General features: G+C 34.8%; 3 protein-coding genes across 3 annotated transcripts; all 3 read right to left on the bottom strand.

Annotated features, from left to right (window-relative positions):
• Positions 1 to 736: 736 nt before the first annotated feature.
• Positions 737 to 1,855, bottom strand: LOC148193178 (heavy metal-associated isoprenylated plant protein 23-like). The gene is made up of 3 exons (XM_088098983.1): positions 1,769 to 1,855; positions 1,392 to 1,611; positions 737 to 1,298 (listed from the first exon to the last, which is right to left on the bottom strand). Exons 1-3 carry the CDS (start codon positions 1,838 to 1,840, stop codon positions 1,000 to 1,002), a joined length of 591 nt encoding a protein of 196 aa, XP_087955109.1. The 5' UTR covers positions 1,841 to 1,855; the 3' UTR covers positions 737 to 999.
• A 4,689-nt stretch (positions 1,856 to 6,544) lies between these two features.
• LOC148193177 (aspartic proteinase-like protein 1) lies at positions 6,545 to 11,150 on the bottom strand. Its single transcript, XM_088099725.1, has 10 exons — positions 10,636 to 11,150; positions 10,397 to 10,535; positions 9,500 to 9,738; positions 9,146 to 9,373; positions 8,909 to 9,047; positions 8,766 to 8,836; positions 8,526 to 8,625; positions 7,529 to 7,589; positions 7,206 to 7,277; positions 6,545 to 7,028 (listed from the first exon to the last, which is right to left on the bottom strand). Exons 1-10 carry the CDS (start codon positions 10,938 to 10,940, stop codon positions 6,796 to 6,798), a joined length of 1,587 nt encoding a protein of 528 aa, XP_087955851.1. The 5' UTR covers positions 10,941 to 11,150; the 3' UTR covers positions 6,545 to 6,795.
• A 2,110-nt stretch (positions 11,151 to 13,260) lies between these two features.
• On the bottom strand, positions 13,261 to 23,692 carry LOC124847294 (protein CELLULOSE SYNTHASE INTERACTIVE 1-like). Its single transcript, XM_088098436.1, is given in 10 exon segments — positions 13,261 to 13,644; positions 13,750 to 13,866; positions 14,458 to 14,912; positions 15,555 to 18,099; positions 18,307 to 18,490; positions 18,492 to 18,826; positions 18,829 to 21,373; positions 21,725 to 21,798; positions 22,892 to 23,051; positions 23,370 to 23,692. Coding segments are annotated over 9 exon segments (6,399 nt in total). The 5' UTR covers positions 22,895 to 23,051; positions 23,370 to 23,692; the 3' UTR covers positions 13,261 to 13,503.
• Between the last annotated feature and the right edge of the window lie 665 nt (positions 23,693 to 24,357).

The raw sequence follows: 24,357 nt of genomic DNA, 5'->3' as shown, positions 1-24,357 counted from the left end.
TACTTTAGTGTATTCTTGTTTTAGTGAGATGTCACATTATTATATGACTACAAAATTTCATTTTTTTTTAAATATGTTATTCTAGTGACTGCATTTCTCTACAAATTTGTGATATATTGTCAAAGAAAACTTGGAAAATAATTATCGTAATTATGAAGATGTTGAATGTTCAAAGAGTTATTCAAAAGGACAATAATAGAAAAATTATTCCTAGATAAAAACTATTCATTACGAAAGAGTGTATTATGCATTAATAAATAATATGGATTTATAAAATAAAATTTATATTCATATTTATATATTATAAACTTGTCTTATTATCAGACGAGACTTCCAATATCATCATCAATTATGTTTGAAATCAATTTCACAAAATTATTTTCATTCAAAATCAGTTTTACTAATTATAGCACAAACTAACTTTACTGGGAAATAAAAAAAAAACAAGTTCATAAGGTTGTATTTCTCAGAAATGCAAATTTGTGATTCCACGGTTCAAAACATGTCAGGAATCTGCTGCATCCAGCTTCAGTTTTCATGTAAAAAATATTATTTTGACGTACCTAACTTTTTTACATTTAAATGTCAATATTTTTATTTATTTTTATTTCTTTTTTTTTAAAATACAAAATTACCATTTTATTCTTATACTCTATTGTTAAATAAAGATAAAAATATATCATAATACTATTACTCTTTTCCCGTATGCCTGCAAAAAAAACTAAGGTTGCCTCCTTAAACAAGTAACAACCAACGTCAATCAAAGACAACGCGCTGCAAAACTACCACAAAGTACGGTTCAGTGTATTGACTGAAACAAAACAGTTAACAAAAACAAAGGATCACAAGAACATCTCTTCACATTACTACACACCATATATAAGATTGAAACTAAAGCAAACTATATTTAAAACATGAAAATATACAGTGCCGTGTGAAAAACAGTAAAAGAGCACTTGTTTATAACATAATCTCTCTGTCTCTGTCTCTGTCCAGTTTCTAGATGATGGAACATGCATTTGGGTTTTCATCACTGAACATGGTGGTGTATGGATCTCCATAAGTTGTCACTGTTCCAATGGTGGCAGAGTTGTCCACTCTCCTCACGTAACCCGGAGGAGCCTTCCTGTCATAAGCTTGAACAGTATAAGGATTTGCCACCATGCTGTAAGGCACGTAAGGCCATATCTCAGCCCTCTTCCCCGTTGACTTCGCCTTCTTTAGCACCTTGTTTGCTTCCACATAACCAGTCACCGTCACTTTCTGCTGTTTCCTGTTTATCTCCACTGATTCTACTCCTGCACTTACACCATTTTTTACCTTCATCATATTCATATACGTTAATAGAAGCTCAGTATAAGAATAAAACTGAGGGAAAAAACGTTACTCACCATCTAACGATGAGAGAGTTTTCTTAACCTTGAGCACACAGCCATCACAATCCATCGTCACCCTCAGCTCTACGGTCTGCAATTGCTTTCTGCTATTGCTGCTGTGTTGGCGGCTTCCACTACCAGTGCCCATTAGATCAGACAAGTAATCTCCAACTCCCATTGATATGTATTTAGCCTCAAAACCTTGCCAATGGATATGAAAGCAAGGTTTGAAGTTCTTGAGTGGGTAGGAGAAGGGTTGAAGTTTGATGGTGTTGGAGATGAAAGTAGACTATAAGAGTGTGTATATATATATATAGAAAAAGCAAAAGGACGAAAAGCAGAAGAAGTTACAAAGAACTTTGTTGAAAATCAGAAAAAGATTCCTTACTTACCTTCAAATGATCCAAAATGAAGAACTTTTTTTTACTTATTATAACCTTAGAGATATTTTTACCACGGGCCATGTAATTATTTGAAAGCCTTTGAGCAGCAGATTGAATTATATGTATGTATGAATGGAAAGGTGAGTGAGCCTACGTACCTACGGCAGTAGTGGAACAAGAGCCTTAAAATGGGTTTTAACTTGTGAATGGAGAAAAAAATGACGTGGGGTTGAAGAAAGCAGATAAGAAGAAACAGGTTCATGTATTATGCGTATCTTTCGTTCGCAAATAAATAGTAAAAATTATTGCAGTGCTTGTGGTTCAGTTGACACTTGACAAAGTTATCTGTTACATATATATTGACACTTCAAATGACAGCTCATGAGAACCCTCTGATTGTGACTTCAATTCAAATGGAACAACAATAATTTATGAAGGACGAAAGTGAAACTCTGAAAGCAGTCACCGACTATGATTCCCGAATCAACAACATATATAATCTAACATTGAATAATGATTCGGATTCAATTTACATACAAAATGAGGATATCTTTCGAGCTAAAATAAAACAAAAATATTCATGCGTATAAAAAAAACTACATCAATACTTAATATATACCTTAAAAAATAATAGATTTATAAATTATTTGATGTGATGAGAAGAGAAAGATAAAAAAAAAACAGATATATATAATAAGTGTAGCCAAATAAATAAAAAGTCATAAAATCATGCATGGTTAGATTCCTTATATCAAACTCCTTTTTGAGTTTCAGTTTTCTAAAAGTTGTAGAGTAAATATACATACAGTATTTTTTTTTTAATAAAATGAAATATTTCAATAAAATATTAATATATACGGTTGTTTGTTGTAGAATGAATGTAGAAAAGGAAACACCGTTTGTCTTAATTTTAAATACAATTAGCGATAACCCTATTTTTTTTTAAATTCCATTACTTTTAAGCGTTGTGGCAATATGAATAACGCTTTCTAAAAAACCATATTACGTTAAATTCTATAAACAATTTTCTGAAAGTATATATATCTTCTATAATGTCATTATCTACAAAAGTTTGAATAATCATTTTGTAAGCAATTTCTTAGTCGTAATTAGTCTCCTCTTTCACTTTTTCCCATCTTTGAATTTAGGATATTTGATTCTCAATGTGAAACCAGCATTTTCTCTTTTGTGTTGTTGCTGGGATATCTCTATCAAGGGAACCAAAAGAAGCAATTTGAATCATTTACGTAACTCATCGTATGATGTTGTAATTAGAAAAAAAAAACAACTGAAAGCACGGTCTCGCTTTTGGAAAACAAAACTGATGAGAAAAGGATAAGAAAATGCAACTAAAAGTGGGAGGAAAAAAAGGGATAAAAAATGTTAACAAGCAGTAACTTGTTGAAGAAATAAAATAAATTAATTTTATCATGAGTTAAAATTAACTTTTGCCTTAATTAAATTTGAAGGACTGATATATGATTATTTTTTAATATTTAGTAATTTATTTTAAAAATTAGGTAACTAATAAATTAAATATCTGAGGTCCTTCTATATTACATACATAAGTTCTAGTGACCATATATACCCACTAACTTAAAACATGTATTAGATTATCTAAAAGGTTAAAGAATAATATTTATTAAATTATTTATAATCTTGATCAAATATTATATTACGGTAAAAGATAATTTGGAGAACCATATATTTCAGAGATTAAATAAAAGAGTCAATACCAATTTACTAAAGATGAAATACAGATAAATGTTATTCCGAGACTTAAATATTGTATTTTTTAATACCCAATTCAAAAAATCATAGCATACTAAAAAAAACAATCCTATTGAAAAGTTCAAATTTATTTAAGCTTTTAACTTTTTCAAAAGTTATTTATATTTTTTCTAAAAAAACATAACTTTATTTATTTATTTGTTTGCTTAAAACTAAAGAAATTTATTGAAAAATAGATCAACTCATTGTGGATTTTTAAACACTTTGGAATTAAAACTGAAAACATAAATTTATAGCAAATATATAAGTGAAATCTCTGACTAATAAAAAACATGGACACGAGTTGTACAAATAATATACTGAACTGGAGATCAAAAGAGAGTAAGGAGTTTAATCATACCATACTTGAAAAAAATAAGAAGATAAACCAGGTGTGAAACTGAAATAGAACCATGGTTAGTATATAATAGTTCCTTCTTGCTTTTAGAAACTTGATCATGAAAAAATGAGACTTCCATTTTTATATAACTTATCCATATATCTCGTGTTTAGATTTTAATTTGGACGAAGAAGCATATGATTGATATATTCACCTGCTTTCTTCTAGCTTTTGGATTGTAAATAATTCTTAGTTCATCATAAAAGGAACATTTTTAACTAGGAAATGGGAGCTAAATTACCTTAGAAGTCGTTACACGCTATTATCACACACAAAAAATCACACTTCTTCTTTAGTGTGTCTATAATTTATTTATTTTTTGTGTATTTAAGGAAAGATTTACCATTGTCACGAGATAGATAATGAAAAATGTGGAAAATTAAAAAAAAAAAAAAACTACTCTCGGAGATTTCTATGAACGAGATACAAATATAGTATACAAGTGAAATTGTATTTAATTCAAAATCTTAAAAATTTAAAATGTTAAGTTTATGGAATTTTATTCATTTTGATATAATATGTAACTCATATTCACGTTTATACTCCAATAAAATAATCTGAAGGGCAGGAAATTGCTTTGTATAGTTCAATGTTTAAAGTTTAAAGTTATTCACCTGTAAGATTAGCAGCTATATAATGGCTGTCTGTATAGTTTAAATTCTTTGGATGCTCATGAGCGAGCATACCTTTTTAGCTACTTCCCCATGGCTCCAATGCCAACGTATTACTTAGTAATTTATAAGAAAAATTATAAACATACACCTCTCAATTTTGAATTGTCCTATACTTATTTACCACTTAATAAAAAAATTAATATTTTAAATTTTGTACTTTATCCATCTAAATTTTTTTTATATTTAAAAAAAATATTTTGTTGTGTTGAATAAGTGTAGAAATAAAAGTGTGGTATTTGTATCACCACCCAATTAATAAACTCATGTTTAATTTAATAATATGCTGAGGTTAGAATCCGTGGGCTCTTAACATCTTTAAATCATAAACTTTGGTTTTTAATTTCTCAAATTTTTAAAATTAGTTTTATAATTTACAAGTGGAATTTGCGTTTGTAAGTACTTTATATTATATATATATATATATATATATATATATATATGAAAATAAGATAATTTAATATATTATTTATTAATATTATATTGAAGTTAAGTTGTAATAAAAAAGTGTAGAACTAAACCTTTTAAATACTTACAATTTAATTATATATAAAATGATTTTTTTAACATATGAAGTATTTTTCTACTATTTTTAGTTTCTTTTCTTCTTTATAATAAAAAGAATTTATTTTTATAATTGGCGGTTCATATTGATTTCTATGTTTTTAATATAAATTGTTGTCATATTTTTTATTTCAATAATTATATAATATCTATTTTTTTTAATTGTCATGAAAGGTAGATACTAACATGTACAAATTATTTAAAAATAATTATAAAAACTAAAAGTATAATAAAATTAATAAATATATCATTAAAATTCTTTTCTTTTCAGAATTGAAATAGATAAAAGCAACGGGGAGTAGCTAGGTTAATAATGTATAGAAGTCAAATTTTAGCTGCCATACACTCACAAACGCTAATGTTTCTGAAAAGAAAGCTGCGTAAAAGAAAACAAATAATAACAACGACAACAGGACTGAATAGATGATGGTTCAGTGATTTTTTTTTTCTAGAAAATATAATATAAATTCTCTTAATTTTCATGTGTTGTAAACTTTAATTTTTTTTTTAAATATAACTTTTCAAAATAAAATATAAAAAAACCAGTTAATAATCGAACAGAATTACATAACTTTTCTTAAATAAAAATTAAAAAACTATTGAATCTATTCCTAGAAATAAGTTATCTCTAAAATATTTTAAAAAATCAAAAACATGAATTTTATGTATAAATGTAAAATATTTTACAATTTGTTTACTCTGCCCAAGTTTAGGATGTTAATGTTTTTGAATTTGAACTATTATTTTAAGTTTTTACATTACAAACTAATTAAAAAACTTTATATTATTTTTAAGATAATTATTATAAAAAAAAAACTTAAATTTCATAACAATCAGTAATTAAGTAATTTTGTGCACATCTAATACACATAATCATGTCAGATTTTCAAAATATGTACATATGTTGTTAGTTTAGACAATGCAAGTAAAAGTGTTTGACTAACAGAATCATACACTCACCAAATGATAACAAAAAATATTATATTACCTGTATATACACTACTTTCTCAATGTTTATAAATTTTTTTACTCATTAAGCCAATCGGTCTATTACTTTGATTTTTCACACTTATCATAACTAAGATAATAATTTATCTAAAAATTAGCAGCTTATATTTATATTACACTTTATGGCTCATTATGTCGAAATGGAAAAGACCAGTGCACCAGGCTTACCAAACTAAACTAAATATGCTCCTATTAAATTTGCACTGTAACTAGCTTTCTTAGCAAGAACCATTAGCTTTGATTACCAATCTGATTTTCATACACCAAACGACAAAATGATTCCAAGATTTTTGGATAAATAAGTCCAGGTTTCACATTTATTCAGACCGTTTGAATTAACGTAATCAACAGGGTAACATACAAACTAGTTGATTGAAAAAATGAATTGTCTTTAGGATAACACCAAGCGAATTAATTTACATAAGCTCATCCGTCCGAAAACGGGGTTGACAGATAAATAGTCCAGTACGAGTTTTAGGAATCTAACATGCTGGCAAGGTTGAAAAAACAGCATTAGATGGTGAGATCTAAAATACTTACAAAGCTAGGGGGACAAAATGGATACAGACTTGGTATACATGTAACGCTATCAAGACATATATAAGAATAAGAATGCGATGCTCTCAGTAAGAGGCAGACACGAGTTGAAATAGAAGAAAGAAATAGCAATGCCAATATACCCGGAACGATGAATTCATCCGAGATAAAGGTGCTGAAGATTTGTGGGGAGCTCTTCCAGCAACAGCTGGAGCAACTGCATGCCCGTTCGTTCTTTGTTGCTCATCTGAAGGCAATGGGTTTGGTGAAGTCTCATTTGGAGAAAGGGGCATCCTCTTACCTACACTCAAATCCTGACCTACGCATCCAAGGTGACATAACCAAAGTGAAAACAGGCAGCGTAAGGGTTTTTTATTTGAAAAAAGCCTTTGCATCAGTTAAATGGCAAAGAAACCAAGTCAGCTTCTTTGCCTAAGAAGAATGATAGTACTATAAAATATATTAAGCTCATAAACTCAAAAGTAATAAAACTCACAATTTGAGCGTGACCACGCTAGCTTCTTGTTTTCCCGATCAAATACCAAACGGTATCCAGTCATGAAGTTCTCTGTGAAAAGATTCTATTAGTTTTAAGATTAAAGTATCCTTCAATAACTAATACGGTATACTATATACAATATTTCAGAGTACGGGTAATCAGTAGACATTGACTAGGAAAATAACTTACGTCCAATTGTTCCCATATCCCCTTCTGTTAGTTTTAAGATTAAAGCATCCTTCAATAACTAATACGGTATACTATATACAATATTTCAGAGTACGGGTAATCAGTAGACATTGACTAGGAAAATAACTTACGTCCAATTGTTCCCATATCCCCTTCTGTTGGCTGGATGGCTAAACAAAATCCAATGACTCCCTGCACAAAAAGGTACCTAATTTATCTAGAACTGTTACAGGAGAAATCGCCACTTCTTCCCTTCTACAAGTATTATTCGAAAAACTGAGTTTTCTTTTTGCAGAGAACAATGCCTAATAACATATTAAATGGATGCTGCACATTCCTAGAAAAAATATTTACATGAGCAAGTTTTAACATGCTAAATCAATGCAGCAATCCCTACAAACCATAATATTTAATAAAAATATTTTCACATGACAACAAATGAACAGTTGCCCCACTTATGTATCGGTAGAAAGTTGGTTCGCCACCTAGGAAAATAATATAACCAAAAATTGTTACAATTCAATTGTCCAATAAATTCATGCACTGCATCATTAGAACAATTGGACACAGACGTGAAGATTCAAAGCAGTTCACATCTGTCTGGCCACAGTAATAAGCATGAAAGTGGGATAAAAAAAAGGCGAACCTTGGGAATTGGGACAAAATGGTGGTGAAAAATATTCTGTATAAATAAAACCATATTTTGATACAAAAATTCAATTAGTTGTGACAAAGTGGAGAGAATATATTCATTAGGTGTCCACGTACAAAATATATGTTCAAAAATACACTTGGTACTTTTTTTCTCATGGGCTACAAAAAATACTTCTCAACCGAAACTCGCTGCAAAATAATTAGTTGATACAATAATAAATAAATAAAAAAAGACATGTCCTCTTCTATTATTAATCCTTCTGATAATTTATAAAGAAAGCAATAAGTAAAAAAAATGCATTTAATTTCATAAAAGCATTTAATACCTTCTTTGTTAAGTAAGTAAGAGGTTAGCAATAAAATATCAAAGGAATAATTGGAAATATTCTAACACTAATGAATCCTCTTATATCATGATTCATAGTTAATTGTAATTTAAAAACCTTAGTGCAGGATCACGTCACTCACACCCACCTCATTGCCATAGAATACAAACACGGGATTATAGACCACAAAACTGTTATTCTGTTGGAACACGAGAGTTAAGCTGGGAACCTTTGGCAACTCTTGTGAACTGTCCGAAAAATAACAATAATAAATGAATAAAGCTGTCAAAGAGACTAGAAATCGCCAGCAATTAGGAAATCATGGTCCAAAGAGACACAAGTAGAGGAAAGAGAGACAGACAGACATATATCTATCAAGAAAACTCACCTGGGTACATAGCAATACTCCCAAGGAGATCCTTCAAAGCTAGATCTTGAACCATTTACTTGTTGATCAAACTATTACAAATAAAATCATATGAAAACACTGAGGAGAAATTTATAATTATGGAATTCAGAAAACTAAAGTACCTCCTCGGCTATTACTCCATAAGCATGGCCAGGAAGAAATGTAAAAGACGTTCCGCTATCAATCTGTGCTTTAAAACTTGTCATTTTAAGACAAGTATTCCCAATACAAGATGAATCCACTCCAACAATGTATGTTGAACTGACCAGGAGATTTACAATCATTAGCATGTCAGCATTTTCTACGTTTTTTAGTTCAGTGAAACATGGTAAACTAATTTAAAGCACAGAATTCCATACTATAATCCATCCAAAGGCAAGAACGGGGTAGACTGTTGGATGGTTGGTCCTTGGTCCCCAAAAAACATTCTACCAGAATCATCTTCATTAAAGCACAAGGAAAAGGAATTGTGGATTAATCCTGAGTTGGCAAGAAAACTTGGAACAGAACTCTCCCCAGGTCCCAAACCTAATAGACCATCGGGGGCAACCCCATCCAAATAACCACCACTTTGCTTCATACCACACCTGCATTCAACAAAACAGACATCAGAGACAAAACCAGGAGGAAACTTGCTTTTCAGAACAAGGAGGGTAAAAACATCATCAGGCAAAGTGATATTGGAGTGAAAAGGACAGGGCAGTCAGCCACACCCAAGAACAACTGGAGCCTGAACAGAGGAGTTTGATAAACCGCCACCAAACTGAAGATGCAGTATGTCCTCAACTAACAATCCAGAACTCGATGTATTATCTGACAAGTAACTGACCATGTACGGACACTGCTGCTGGGAACTTTTACAATTCGAACCATTATCACACCAGTGATTACTGCAAGATAGATGCTTACTGGATAACGATCGAGACGGACTATATTCATTCAGATCTCTATCCTGCATAATAGATGCCCCATATGTGAAGGAGCACCTGCCAATCAATTATTGGAAATAAGTGCTAAACCTGTTATAGACTCTAAACCTCACTGAACAATTGCACCCAGAAAGGTGTCAGATTGTCATATTCCACTCCAATTGAAACCTTATCCAATCAAGGATTTGCAATTCGCATCGTTGACTATTTTCTAAACAATTACTAAAACAAGTTAACAATCAAATAGTGTATTAATAACCTTATCCGATCAACGATTCACAATCATCATCAACTATTTTTCAAATAATCAATAAAACAAGCTAATAAAACCAAATATTGTATTATTGCATTAAGTTATTAAGGCTATATGTTAGATAGTCGCGTAAACCAACATATTAGTTCCTGAAAGTGTATAGCCTAGTAACATTAGTCCTCAAACAAAATACATGAGAGTTCAAAATCACCAATCACGTTAGTGTAGAGTTAAAAAAAATGCGCGTTAAATGACAATATTAACATATCTTAAGAGGCTAACATGTTTAGATCAACCAACAAGAAATTTCATAGACTAATTTTAAACTTCCTTAGTTTCAAGAACTATGGTAACATTACGCTTAATCACAGTAACTTTACATGGTAAGAGAAATCAGAGAAGAGATATATTAGGCACCGTATTCATACCAGATTGGAATAGTAACTAGATGACAATGGAGCACACTGTACGCAGTCACACGGAATCCAAAGAAGATCACTGCCAGCGTCCAACGCCACAAGAAACGAAGTACTCGGTGTTCCTATATCAATCCACGTGTAATGTAACCTAATCACCAGAGATACACACATTATAAGATTCAAAACCACGTCGTTTAGCACGACGAGAAAAAACAGAAGAGAGACGAGTTAGGGATTAGTATTATCACCAGCCGAAGTCGTTGCCGAGCGACAATGTTTTGCTACCGTGAGTAGGAAACAGAAGCTGGTAGCGAGCGCCTCCGAGTTTGATCTTGCGTCTGAGAATGTCGTCGGCGAGAAGCATCTGGTAGTAGCGCAAGCTCTTCCGGTCTGGCCAGTCGCCGGTCGGAATTCGAACCGGTTTGATTTCATCAGCGAAGCGGTGAACGAGGCGCGCGGAAAACGTGACCGGAAGCGGCATTGCGCGTGCCGTTAGCTCCAACAACAACAATAGCAGCAACCGCCACCGCATCGAGATCGAGATCTGGCACATGCACTTGTTCCGATGCCTCGTTGAAACGGATTAAGTATGAAGATTAGTGTTAACTAGTGAAGCGAGAGTGCGCAGTGTTCATCATCGTCATCGATCGTTTCGTCCCTGTGTGGCTGTGTGTGGGAGCGAGAGCGAGAACGAGAACGAGAGTGTGAGTGGATAAAACAAAGAGAAAGAAAGTGGTGCATTTTTGGTTGGCAGTAGGAATTTAACTTAGGAGCGCTTAATTAACGGGGAAAGTTGTTGGATGTGATATGATTAGTGTTTGAAATAGTGATGGTTGAAAATGATGATTAGGATAGAAGGAGTAAGCGCACAACAGTACCGCCACGAAGCGAAACGTCACGCCTGGTGGCCCCACCGTGTCTTTACGTGCTTGAGAATAAAACGGGCTTTTATCGCCAGTCTTGATTTGTCTTTGCAACTGTGGGCTCCCCGCACTTACTTTCATTCCTTTCCTTTTACGAAATAAAAAAACAAAACAAGCATACGAGGCAAAAGCTTCTTATTTAATCTCATTACATCAAGAATAAACTTAAATAGTTGCCTGGACAGTAAGTAATCACATATATATGTCTGGTGTGGGTAGGAGATAAAGTCCCTCTCACTCAAAGAAAAAAATCTTCAAAAGGTAAACACAAATAATTATGGATCCAACTATTTCTTTGACCAATTTAACTCTAAGGAGTAGTGTTTTAAAACATATGATAATAAATAGGAAGTAGCGATCATAATTTTAAAATTTGCATTTTTATCTAAAGCTTAAGTACGTATATCCTCAAATTAATTTGTTAACATTTACACTTTTTTCTTCTAAATGTCAGTCACTTATATTTTCCTCTTAAAAATTACTCATATTTTTACTTATTTGAATTAATTCTATATAGTTTTTGTTAGATGTAAAAATGTATTTATTTATTTATTCATTTAATGTTATTTTTTCCTCTTCTGCTGCAGTGCTACAATCAATAAAAAAAAGCCCCACAAGAGCGGTGGTGGTATGGTCCAAGGTGTAAAGGCAAGTTGGGTCTTGCCTTTTTTTTCAGACTTTTAAATGCTAAGTTCGCTCCACCTTTTAAAAAATGTAAACGTCTTAAACTAACCTAACTTGATCGCTTCCTCCTCGCCCCACTTGAAAGATCTCTCTGCCCCTCACACTTCCGCTTTAGACTAGGGGGCGACAATAGTCCAAAGTTCAAAATTGATTTGAACTAGTGTATAAGTAGATTAACGTATATTTTTAGGACGGATTTAAATGGTGTTTTGAGTAGTTTCTGATTTCATGTTATACTTTTTTAAAATATAATTTTTAAATATTTTTTCTATTTAGTAAATAACATTATAATATATATATATATATATATATATATATATATATATATTATTTATTTACCTTTTTAAAATGTAGCTTAGTTTAAGTTTTATATTTATTTTATCTTTCTATTTAACTATTCAGAATAAGAAATTTATATGTATCGTAAAATGAATTCATATTTAACAAATGGAGTTCATATAATTTTAATTAAATGATTCAATCGAGAGTTCAGGTCTTAATAAGAATAGTAACAAATTTTAATCATGTTCATATCTAATTCATTACTATTTTCACTTCATTTCTCGGAAGAACATGGCATGAGCACAACAGAGTTTATTTTCGTTTAATTTCTATTGGAACGAAAACATAATTTTATTGTTTATCATGGATAATGAAAACGTATTTTCTGAAATAGAGTTTGAATTGCTTTTGAAAAAGGATATAGTTTAGTATGGTCTTCTAGTGTATGGAAGTTAATTTGTTCTGTGCACATTTTATGCTTTGTACATAATCTAAGTGTGAAGTGATTTGTATTATAACGGCTTCGTATTTTGGAAGAAGGATTTCTAGAATGTCTATCTTTTGAGAGCTTGGGTAGAGCGGACAAGCATAAAACATAATAGGTTAATTTTGGTTGAAGAAAGAAAGTGATTCAAAGAAAAACGTTCTTGGTTTAGTCAGCACGAGGACTTCTCGGTGGTAATATTCAACTGGATTTACATGAAGCCAATGACTACGGAAGTTTCCTACAAAATGATTACGTTAAAAGGAAACTTAATTGAAAGTAGAAAGAAAATAAAAATACTGTCATTAAGCAATTCAAGTTGGACAAATAATGAAATTCATAAATATTATTCAGACTTCAACAGGATTTCGCAATTTTTTTTAAATTCTCATTAATTTTATTTATCGTCGAATAATTAATTTGGTTTATTTTTTTATATCAATTTAGTTTTTTACTTTTAGTTCCTAATCTAAGCTTTAACCCGTCAAGAAACACATATGTACATATATAGACAACCCACCTTAATTGACAACGAGCAAAATTCATACAAGATTTGAAGCAGACCTAATCTTTGGTGCCCGAAGCACTTAACCAAGACGAAGGATCAAGATACAAAAGAATATTTGTTTTAAAAGAATTTATGTGCACTAGCAAGATAAATCATACTGTACAAAAATTTGTTTTCAACCATGTATCCTGTGCTCCAATTTAAAAGCTTCACACTAAAGACGGAAACAGGTATATCACTTGTTCGACCACTGGAATTCTATTTCTAAATTCCTCGAAGGGCCACTCTTACTTTCTGGCAAAAGAGTGTACTCTCCAGATACTGCTCCGAGCATTACTACCCGATCAATCTGGATTGTCACTTTCCCAAATGAACTCTGTCATCAGATAAAAATAATAGAGGGGTCAAGCCGAAGTGTAAAAGCAAAATAATTGAAGATGGATAGACTGCATTTAGTGCTGTCCAATTTTCCCACAATTACCTTTCCCATTTTGCTCTTGTTTTTGCAAGAAATGTGAAGCTTCTGGCCTTTTGGAGGACTCTCAAAGGACCATGAAAAGCTCTCTTCCCACTCCGGATTGGGGCCAGTTGAGACCACCTAACCAGCACATTCCATTATACTTAGCACATTCACTTTTCGAGGAGAAAATCAAATCAAAGTAGAAATTGTATATATTAAAAAGAAAACAAGATGTTCCTCAAACTGTATAACAAAATGACAACCACATGTTTAGGCTGCAAATCCTTGTCCCTTGAGTTCAAAACTGGAAATAGAAAATAAATTGAAGTGGGCGTGGCCCTCCACAAGATGAAAAGTGACAACCAAATACTTCCATATCAATCAAATCACCATTTAAGTCAAAAGTTACTTCAAAAGAAAAGAAAAAATCAATTTGAGTGATTATGGATTCTAAAATCTGGCAATATAACTGCAGTAGAATATGTAAACGAGGTCAACTGATTTTTTTTTTCTAGGAACTAGGAAGCAACTTTAAAGGTCCATATCCTAACTGAGAATTTTCTAATACTGGCATAATATCCAAAAGGACATAACAGATCACATTAGCTTTTTGGCATTTATGCAAGATTGACATGGAGATACAATCATATATTACTCTAACATAAAACAAGCACTCGCCAGGAGAAGATCACAAAACAAGATAATGATATGAATTATTATTAAAAATACCTTGGTTTGCCTTGGAGGAGTGTTTCCAAGCGTAAGCTTGCAAAAAACACTTGGGTTTCCGACAGATTGCTTCATATTGTTACCACGCTTGATGATCACCACCAAAGTTCCTGGCAAACACTGCAATAAAAACTCTGCCTTCTCCTGAAAGCGAGGAGGGGCAGACTGGATTAAGTACTGCAGCAAAGGAATAGCATCTGCAGCTGCTATTGATTGAGCTCTTGAAACTTCTGCTGGACATGCTGACCAAGCTTGCCTAAGCAGGAAAAGTGCATCCAAGGCAGCCTCCTGAGTAGCCTCAGAGCCTGTCTTTAAGGATGTAACCAGATGGGGAATGCTAAGTGTTGCTGGCTCAGTAGCTCTCAGTCTTGGGAAGTTGCTAAAAAGAGAATTTAAGGCTTTAAGATACTCTTCGTTCACAGTTCCAGTAGCCCATAAGTCCTTTTCAATAGCAGCTAAAAAAGATCACAAATTAAAATAGGTCATATTTACATACAGGAGAGAGGTTTGCGCAGTGAAGCAATTTATAGTGACACGCAAGAATCAACATTGCTCCCCAATCATATTAGAAACGATACCTTTATTTAGAAGACAACTTTCAATTTCAACCTATTCATTGTCTGATACATCAATAAATATGTGCAGAAAACAAGGTGCCTATTTTAGCTAGAAGAGGTTATGTAGCACAGATAAGAGTCAAGCTGTTCAGCTCATGAAGAAACTAAGGGTACAAGCCACAAGTTTTGCTATTCATCTGTTCCTTCCCCAAATTTTTGGTTCCAAGACCAATAATCAACAAAAAATTCAGCTTTGCCATTTTTTTTAAGATGCATTAATCCATGTATAACATTTTTGGTTTCTTTACAGAAAAATATTTTGAAAATCAAGCTAAGCTTCTGCTTATAAAGCAAAGAAAAATGCTTTACGAGTAGAATCAAATAACTAATTCAAGGACAAGAAAACACGTGTTGGAGATTGCCATGTGAAAAGCAACAAACACACCATTTTATATGAGAAAAGAAAATGAAGATATATAATAGTGGCTCCACATAAAAATAACAAGAATTTAAACACTGCCCCATAGGAACATAGCTCACCAGTTATTGCTCTGACTGTTTCACTAGAAGCATACTCTTGAATGGTATGATTTGAAAATAGAAGTTTAATAAACATTGCAGCCTGAACAGATGTTTCAGGATCACTTGAACCTATCAGATCCAAAATAACCTGAACCCCACCAGCCTCTGCAACTGCTCTTTTATTTGATCGACTGTTCATCACAAGGTTTTGTAGAGCACATATGGCTACAACTTTCATTTCTTCAGTTGGCTGGTCTTCAAGCACATTCACTAAAGCGCGACAGGCTGAAACTGCATCACTTGACCGAGCAAGACTCTCGTTCTGAAATAGATCACCAAGAGCCAATGTTGCTAATAACCTTGCTTGTTGTGCTTGGGTTTGTGGGTCCAGGAGATAATGGGATAATGGTACGATGGCTGATTTAGTAACTTTTGTTTCTCTGATCTTTACATTGTTCAGCAATACTTCTAAGAGTCTTGCAGCAGTTTCCTCGCACTGATGAGATCTTAGGAGCTCCAAGAGAGCCTCTATGGCGCCACTTTCAGCCATTGCTTCAGCACTTGTTCCATCATCACTTTCCAACACAAGGAGAGCATTTAATGCACCAACAACTGTACTTTCTAAGCCAGATCGAAGCAGCCTAACCAAAACAGCAACTGGAACTTCCAGGTAGTATTCAGAACTAAATTGCAGAATACTAGCCAAAACAGAGGCTGCAGATTCCCATAAAGCATGAGGAATGGAAGGATCTGCTTGCAATATAACTTTTGAAATTTCAATAACACCACCCTCTTTTGCAATTTCATTTGGCCATATCAGTGCAATACTGACTAGGGCCTTCACAGCTCTCTGTTGCAATATATGTATACCAGAACCAAGAACTCGTATAAGAGGGCCAATTACATGCTGTGTTACTGGATCTTTCTGAAGGTGTTCTTCTAAAAGAAGATGTGAGAGAAGCTCAGCAGCCAACTGTTGCACTGCTGATATTGGAGAATCAAGCAAAGGGATAAGAGGTTCAATAGCTTGGTGAGAAGACAATGTGTAATCAGCACGACACTGTGGATGTTCTAAGATATTAACCAAAACCTGCAATGCACTATGTTGTCCATCTGGCCCAAAGTCTTGTCTTATTAGCAACATAAACAGGGGTTCAACAACTTTAGCAGCTGGTGGTCCTTTTGCTATGCTAGCATTATTGGTCAATATACGCAACAATTCTGCAAAAGCTGCACATAGATAATCAGGTGCTTCATGAAGGATGTCAAGTATGCTTTCAATAACTCCTGCTTTCACCATTTCCATTTTGCAAGCTGGCCTGTCTTTTCCCAACTTGACCAGAGCTCTGGAAATGGCCTCGTGAAGTACATAATTCCTACCGTAAAGTAGGCCAACAAGAGGAATAACTGCACCATGTGCAGCAACTAATTCAGCTAGTTGCTCATCATCAACAAGCCTATCCAGTGCCCGAACAACTGAATGGTGAGAAGGACTAAACTCACTTACGAGGAGAGTGACTAGAGGTTCAACACAACGTGCAGCAGCCATTGTGGACCGGATCCTTGTATTTCCAAAAAGAACAGAACATAATTCAGCAGCATCCCCTTTGAGGTCCATTGAACAATCTGATGAAAGAATCCTACAAAGAACATCCACTGCATTCATCTCAACATCGGCAACAGCGAGTGCTTTTGAAGGGTTTTCACTCAATAGCCTAACTAATGCAGCAATTGCAGCATGCTGCTCTCTCTCTAAACCGGTATTAAGAATCTCCACCAAGGGCTGGACAGCTTGTCGAGCAGTCTCTGCATTTCTAATATGGTCAGCGGAGAATAAACTTTCCAAAGCTTTTGCAGCCCTATACCTTGCAGCTCTTCCTCCTAAACGTAGTACAGCTACAAGTTGAGTAACAGCTCCAAATGCTGATTCATGTCTCCGTATTTCTGCACTGCTAAACAGAATCCCTAACAGATCTGTGGCAGCTTCTTCTGTTGCATCTTGTGGACCTAGTGAAAGATACTTAGAAAGTGCCTCTAGGGCACCTGCCTCAACCATTACAATCTTATTTGATGGACAATCTACAGCAAGCTGAGTCAAAAGCCCAAGTGCTAAATATGGTGCACCCGGGCGTTCTGGAATCGGTTTGAGCAGATCAACTAGAGCAGGTATTGCCTTCCGAGAAGTGGCACCAGCTCTTATGTCATCAACTCTAAACAACCTCTCAAGAGCAACTTGATCAGGATAATGCACCAAAGAAAATTCCTCTGACAATTCTAAAAGATCCTGTATATCAGTATCAGCACAGCCAAGCAAGGAGATAAGTCCACCAGCTGCCCCAGAATTTGCCACAGACAGCAACGTTCCCCTGCTACCATTACAGACTAAGCTAGCTATTGATTGAGCAGCAAAATATCTGCTTGCTGATTCCTCTGACTTCAATAAATTGGCAAGTGCTGGTATTGATTTCATGGTTGCATGTGCTCGTATAATATCCCTATCCTGAAACAATATTGCCAGCAACAAAGCACAAATCCACATGCTGCTATCTTCTTTATAGTCAATCTGCATCACACCATAAGGAGCTAAGATTTGACAAACAGAAATAATAATTGTACACTAGTCTATTGTCTAACTACTATATAAACGACGAGGTGTGTATCTGTGAACAACTTTGACAAATAAGAATCTATTCATGAAAATGAGTAAATAACTATGGAAAGAATCAGATGCCACTGTATACTTCAAATTGATTGAAAACAAATACAATACCTGACTGTACAGCGAGAAACAATTTGCAATCCTGTCACTGAGAAACTCAATTGCACCCGCCTCCATTATTGCAGTTTTACATTTTTCATCGTGGCAAGCAAGAACAGTTAGTAACCATATAGCTAAGTTGGCACCAGAAACAATAGTGGTGCCAGTACTTGATTTACCATCATTGGCTTCTTTTATGCCTGCAAATGCTGATAAGGTCCCTGCCGTCATCATGCTGATAATCCAAAGTAGCCTGTGAAGAAATAAGTATATCAACAAGAGACTGAACTAGATTACCAGACAAGTTTGATAAATTGAGATCCTCCACCAGCCTCTGGTGATTTACTTTAGCAGCACAAATAAGAACAGCCACGCCCCCAATTTTGACCTTTATATTTTTAGAAGAGGAATTGATTATCCTCTTAGCTATAGAAGGTATACATCCAGGGGCAGAAACAACAATGTCTCCCAAAACAAAAGGTTGATCTTTACATAATCGAGATAAAATTTCAATAGCTTTATCCTGCAACACACTGGCGTTGAACCAGTAATGGACAGAACTATTGGGCTGATGCTTTTAGGAAATTCAGCCAATACTGCCCAAGCAGGCTTGCTGTGTGCACCATTCACTTCTGACCTGGACAGCATGGCAAGTGCTTCTAGAGCTTCTGATGTGGAACTAAGTCCATTGACAGCAAAGTCTAAGAAAGAAACTAATGCAAGAACAGTTCCAGCTCGATTCACACAATCAGTTACAGCATAATCAACTTGCCTCTTAGAATGTAAAAGGCGAGCAATTGCTGCTGCAGCCTGTGATTTTCCATAAATTGTGCCTTCACGTAATACTCTAGTAGCAGCCAAGATGACTTCTTCTGCAACAGCTTTCTCAGCAACTTCACTATCCAAAATAAGATTTGCCACAGCACATGTTGCCAACTCTGCCACTTCCAAAACTGAAGAGTTAGCTAGTGAAACTAGGGAGGGTAATGCATCTCTAGCAATAGCAACCACATCCCTGTTCTCTTTGATGGAAAGAAATATTGCAGCCAAGCAGCGCGAGGACTCCATTAAGATACTTTCTGATTCAACATTAAGCAACTTCATTGCTGACCAAAGAGTTTTAACAGCAATGCTGCTCTCACGCACATCTTTCCTTGTTTCAAAAATACCCGCCAGAGCAGACACAGACTTTGCCTGAGTTTCTTCCTTGGTTGAGCTCAGTAATTTAATCATTGTATCAATTGCATCACTGGCAGCACTACCTTCACGTAGAAGATCAGTAAGAGCAACAACTGAAAGCATACTTCTCAAAGCATCTAAAACATAAACCTTAGATTCAGGTAAATCACTGGTCAATAATGTTGTAAGCTGACTGATAGTTGCTGTATCAGATTTATGAATTAAGTGATTCAAAGTCTTTGCTGCAATCTCCTTTCCATTTGGACTTCCATTTTTCAACAGCCAAAGCAATGCAGGAACAGCATCAGCACTTTCAACACAAGCACGTATATCCTCACTGTGATCACATAGGTTCCTAAGGATTGATGCTGAGTCTTCCCTTGCCTTTGCAGATCCTGACTCCAAAATTTGAACAAGAGGAGGTATACCACCAGCAGCAGTAATAGCCCATTTACTTTCATCATTTTCATGAGATAAAAGGCAAAGGAGGGCAACAGCACATTCTTGTTGTTGTTCCGATGAAAGCCCCAGAAGAGATATCAACAGCTGAATTCCTTCACGGCCTTGAAGTGCACTCCACAAACTGCATTCAGTATTGCACAATGTCAAGAGAGATTTTAGAAGTTCATCTTGCACTTCATTAGCAGCCATCGTAATTAAACCAACAAGCAAACGTTTTGCATCAGAATTTGCAAGTTTGATTGACAGTATAGGATTGCTATACAAACTAGCTAGTGCTTCAATAGTCCGTTCCTGCACAAGGAATGACAAGCCAGTTTTAAATTGTTCAAGTAATGTCTGCTCAACTGCCAAAGGATCTGTGGCCCTGGTAGATTCTGCATTGTCGTCATATATCATAAGAGCTGAAGCTAAAGCCCCCAACGTGTCAGCAGCTTGGGCAGGCGAGGAGCATGATTCAAGGCTTTGACCAAGACTGGAGATGACATATGACAAACCACCAGAGATGTTTGCTAAAGCACACATCGCATTCTCTTGTAATGCTTGAGCATACTCACCCTGCATGAACTCTTTGGAAGGAGCTATGGTAGCATTAATCAAAGCAGGAATGCCATTGGAATTGGCTATCTCTTTTCTTGCATCTTTGCACTGAGCAGAAAGAGATTTAAGAGCACCAGCTGCTTCAGCCCTGACAGCAGCATCATTACCAGGGCTTAAAAGTTTGAGAAGTTGTTTAGTTTCCTCAGCTGTCAACAATTTTGAACAAACAGATGCATCCTCCATCATCATACAGCCAAGTAAAAAGCACACATTTGCTAAAGTGTTAGACTGCCCTGTTTTCAGTAACTTAATTAATATGTCCACCCCTCCAGCTTGTATTGTGGCATTCCAGAATCTATCAGTGTTGCTGGAGAGATTCTTCAATGCCCCAGTCAATAAATTATCAACTACATTTGTCTTCAGGCCCTTTTGCAACTGCTCCCATAGCACTGGAACTACTCCTTCAGTTGAAAAAATTTTTGATCCAACATGATCTTTGGCACCACCTTGAGAAACAGCAAAAATTGTCTTTGCAGCAGCCACTTGACCTTCAGCAGAACTGGACTTGAGCAGACCAAGCAACGGTGGAATGCATCCTCCAAGCAAGACTTTCACCCTCAACTCATTTTCTTTACAAAGTGAACCCAATACAGTTGCTGCCTGTATCTTCACATTTGAAGACCCTGACCGAAGAAGGGAAACAAGTACTGGAACTGCCTGGGAATGAGATCCAACAGCACTGAAAACATTTTCTCGAAGATCAATAAGCTCCAATAACTGCTTCAAAGAATGCTCTTTCTCCTGCATAGAAGATGAGCTCTGACGCAGCTGCTCAATGCATTGGGCAACACTTGCTAATGTACCATCTGGATCCTCCATGCTGCTGCTGTTGCTACGTTCTCTGCAAACAATTAGGAATGTAAGATACAGAATCTGTGCTTAAATTCAAATATCCATAAACCATATATATAACCATCAAATTAGATAGTTCTCATTATCTTCAATGCATGAGACTCAGAAAGGGTAAGAGAGGAACATATTACTTCTATCTTGGAAAATTTTTACACGGATGACACAGTATACCACAACAGGTAGGATTCACAAGTCACAGCTTACTTAACTATAAGCAAAGTACCAATGTAAGTGCAAGAATTTCAGTGGAGCAATACAAGCAAATGATTTGATGATTTTAAAGGCCATAAAATAATCTTTTTTAACATAATTTGCAGTCATATCCTATGTTGTAACGAACCTCAATCCCATCTTCAGAACAGAATGGGGAGGTAGAGCCTCTGATTCTTGAGCCTTCCCATCACCATTTCTTTCCTGCAATCAGAAGAATGACAACGAGAATAAACAGAATGTTAGTATTTCTCTAAATGATGGAAGTGACAAAAATTAACACGAATACGTTAGACTTAGTACTATATGGATAAGGATCAATCTTGAAGTTGTATGTGAGGAGAAATGGAAAATCAATTTGAGAAGGAACATAGCAAAACCATATATCACTACCACAACTTGTTTTTTTTTCTTTATCAAGAAATTCAAGATTTTCAAAGCATTAAATGTACATGATTGCTGCTTCTATTACAGTTGACTACTTGTTATTAGCGTAGCATACTAGCATCTTATTGCATAAAAACAGACAGGAGACCTAAAATGGAGTAAAAAATATACAGCATTATACAGTGCAGCAGAAAGCCTCTGTATAATAGACTCCAGTTTAGAATAAACGCTACAAGTAACCCATTAAAACAGATGGCCATGAATGCTATAGTCTTAAGAGAATATAATAATGCGACCTTTTTTCCATTTCTAGCATTTACCCTTCACCCAGTCCCAGAACCAAGGATATGTAGAAGGATATGTAGCAAATGATGGTAGAGTGCGTAACTAAAATAACGCTTGTTATCTACAATAGAATATTTACCATCATCTTCATATTTCTGTAAAACCATAGACGTTTCAATCAAAGAACAGTGACAGATATTTTCCAATGGGAGAGAAGAAACAGATAGTAGAATGAAATAACACACTTCCATGGTTCACAACGACGCTTTCTGGAATAGTTTGGCACACCAAAAAAAGCACAAATCAATTCTAGTTTTAGACAGATGTTCATAACCACAATTGCGACTACCATATTGCAGTTTTAGAAGTCTCCACAACCACAATTGCCGTTGCATCATCCTTCCCTTGTCCAAAATTTCTATAACCACGACTAAAATTTTAAAACATAGCGGACCGCCAAGCAATTTGAAGAAATGGTTTCCAATATGTGCAAGAGAACTTAAAGTTTTGTAAAGTTACAAGTATTTCCTAATACTCAAACACTTTTCCTCTACCAGTAATGATGATGGTATAACATAAAATGAATGAAAAAGAAAAAGAATAAACAATGAAAATCACGACGTACCATGTCATTAGCAGCAAGTGTGCTGCCATTGTGGGCAGCAAACCTCCAAGTCAGTGTGGTCGCCAGCTTCGCTTCTCGCAGACACTCCCAAACAGATCAATCCAGGACACCGCTCCTCTACAATCAGTACTGGAGAGTCTGACAGAACATCAAATCCTCCCTGTCCAAACCGAAATTCAGATTTAAATGAATCACCAGTCTTGAACAACACTAATTACACCAAAATCGCAAATGCTCCAAACAAAAATAACTAATAATATTATTAATAATAGCTACACGGTGACCTAACCAAAAGAATCTATTAAAATTGAATCGTGGAGACTGGTACACAGGCGGCAGATCAAGAGCTACCACCGAGAAATGGAAGTGCAGAAAGCGTGAAGCGTGTGAGTCAACGAAAAAGTCAAAGCGGTTACGACGAATGAATGCGAAAATATTGAAGAATGGATACGCGAAGAGGTGTGAGAAAGGAAAACACCTTCAGAGAGCGAAAAACGAAGCCGGCGTGTGAGTGTGACGGTGACTCATCGATTTGTTTTCTTGGCTTGGCGGTGGTCCGAGACAGATTTGATTTGAATAGAGGTGAGGGTGGCTCGTTAAGAAAACAGTGCGAAATGTGTGTTTTTGGGTTTTGAATGGGCGTCTTCAATGGTTGATTTTGATGGAGAGGGAGTGTCTGACAGTGAAGGAAATACGCTGTGGGTGTTTACAGTTTTCACTGTCATAAACCATTAGGAGCACCGACAACAGCTCCACCCTCTAAGCTTTGTGGCTTAATGGCTCCACATTCGCTTGAGCCAACGGTTTGGAATGGAATCACGTGTGCAAATAATGTACCTCTATGCATTCTTTATTCATCGTATATAGAATATATAGATAGAAATAAATAAATAAATAATTGGAATGTTTATTACGCTAACACTGTAACCCCAAACGTTAAAATTCGCATGAATGAAATTGTATTTGCATAAAATAAATAACGTTCGGTAAGAAGTTATTCTTAAATACTCGTGAACTAACAACTTAAATTAAGCTTTTAATGCTACAACAACGGTTGTACATGTTATCCGTACGGATTTTGTAGATTTTTTTTTTCGTCACATATAAATTGTATTTTTAAAAGTGATTTTTGCCATTTATCAAAACAGTTTCTCTTTAAACTTTTTTTAATTTTTTTAATTGGAGTTCATTTTCTAAAACTAAAATGATCCGATCCAAAATTAATATAATCTTTCCGAAGAGAAAAATACAATCGCTAAATTATTTAGATTCCATAATTAACATTAAATATACTCCAATTATTTGTTACATATATGTCCACATGTTTTTATTTTAATTGAGCTGGGGTCTTGGTTGTGGCCTAGCCATTTTATAAGCCATCTGAATTATATAGACTTTTTGTGCTTAGTTGGCAAAAGTATATTTTCTCTGGCACTCTATAGGTTTGATGACAATGGAATCCTTCC

The sequence above is a fragment of the Vigna umbellata genome, chromosome 9, assembly GCF_029865625.1.
Source record: "Vigna umbellata cultivar VRB3 chromosome 9, Vumbellata_1.0, whole genome shotgun sequence".
In the NCBI taxonomy this organism is placed as follows: Eukaryota; Viridiplantae; Streptophyta; class Magnoliopsida; order Fabales; family Fabaceae; genus Vigna; species Vigna umbellata.
The sequence above is the reverse complement of the archived record's forward strand: the minus strand, read 5'-3'. Positions and strand labels throughout refer to the sequence as shown.

What these genes read in the sequence shown, in the direction of transcription:
- LOC148193178 (XM_088098983.1), bottom strand. Translation starts at nt 1,840, where the DNA reads ATGGCCCGTGGTAAAAATATCTCTAAGGTTATAATAAGTAAAAAAAAG. An exon ending in TCATTTTGGATCATTTGAAG is followed by an intron (nt 1,612 to 1,768) that starts GTAAGTAAGGAA and finishes TACCCACTCAAG; the next exon opens with AACTTCAAACCTTGCTTTCA. An exon ending in AACTCTCTCATCGTTAGATG is followed by an intron (nt 1,299 to 1,391) that starts GTGAGTAACGTT and finishes GTGTAAGTGCAG; the next exon opens with GAGTAGAATCAGTGGAGATA.
- LOC148193177 (XM_088099725.1), bottom strand. Translation starts at nt 10,940, where the DNA reads ATGTGCCAGATCTCGATCTCGATGCGGTGGCGGTTGCTGCTATTGTTG. An exon ending in CTCGGCAACGACTTCGGCTG is followed by an intron (nt 10,536 to 10,635) that starts GTGATAATACTA and finishes TCTGGTGATTAG; the next exon opens with GTTACATTACACGTGGATTG. An exon ending in TTGTATTCTATGGCAATGAG is followed by an intron (nt 7,590 to 8,525) that starts GTGGGTGTGAGT and finishes CTTTTTGTGCAG; the next exon opens with GGAGTCATTGGATTTTGTTT.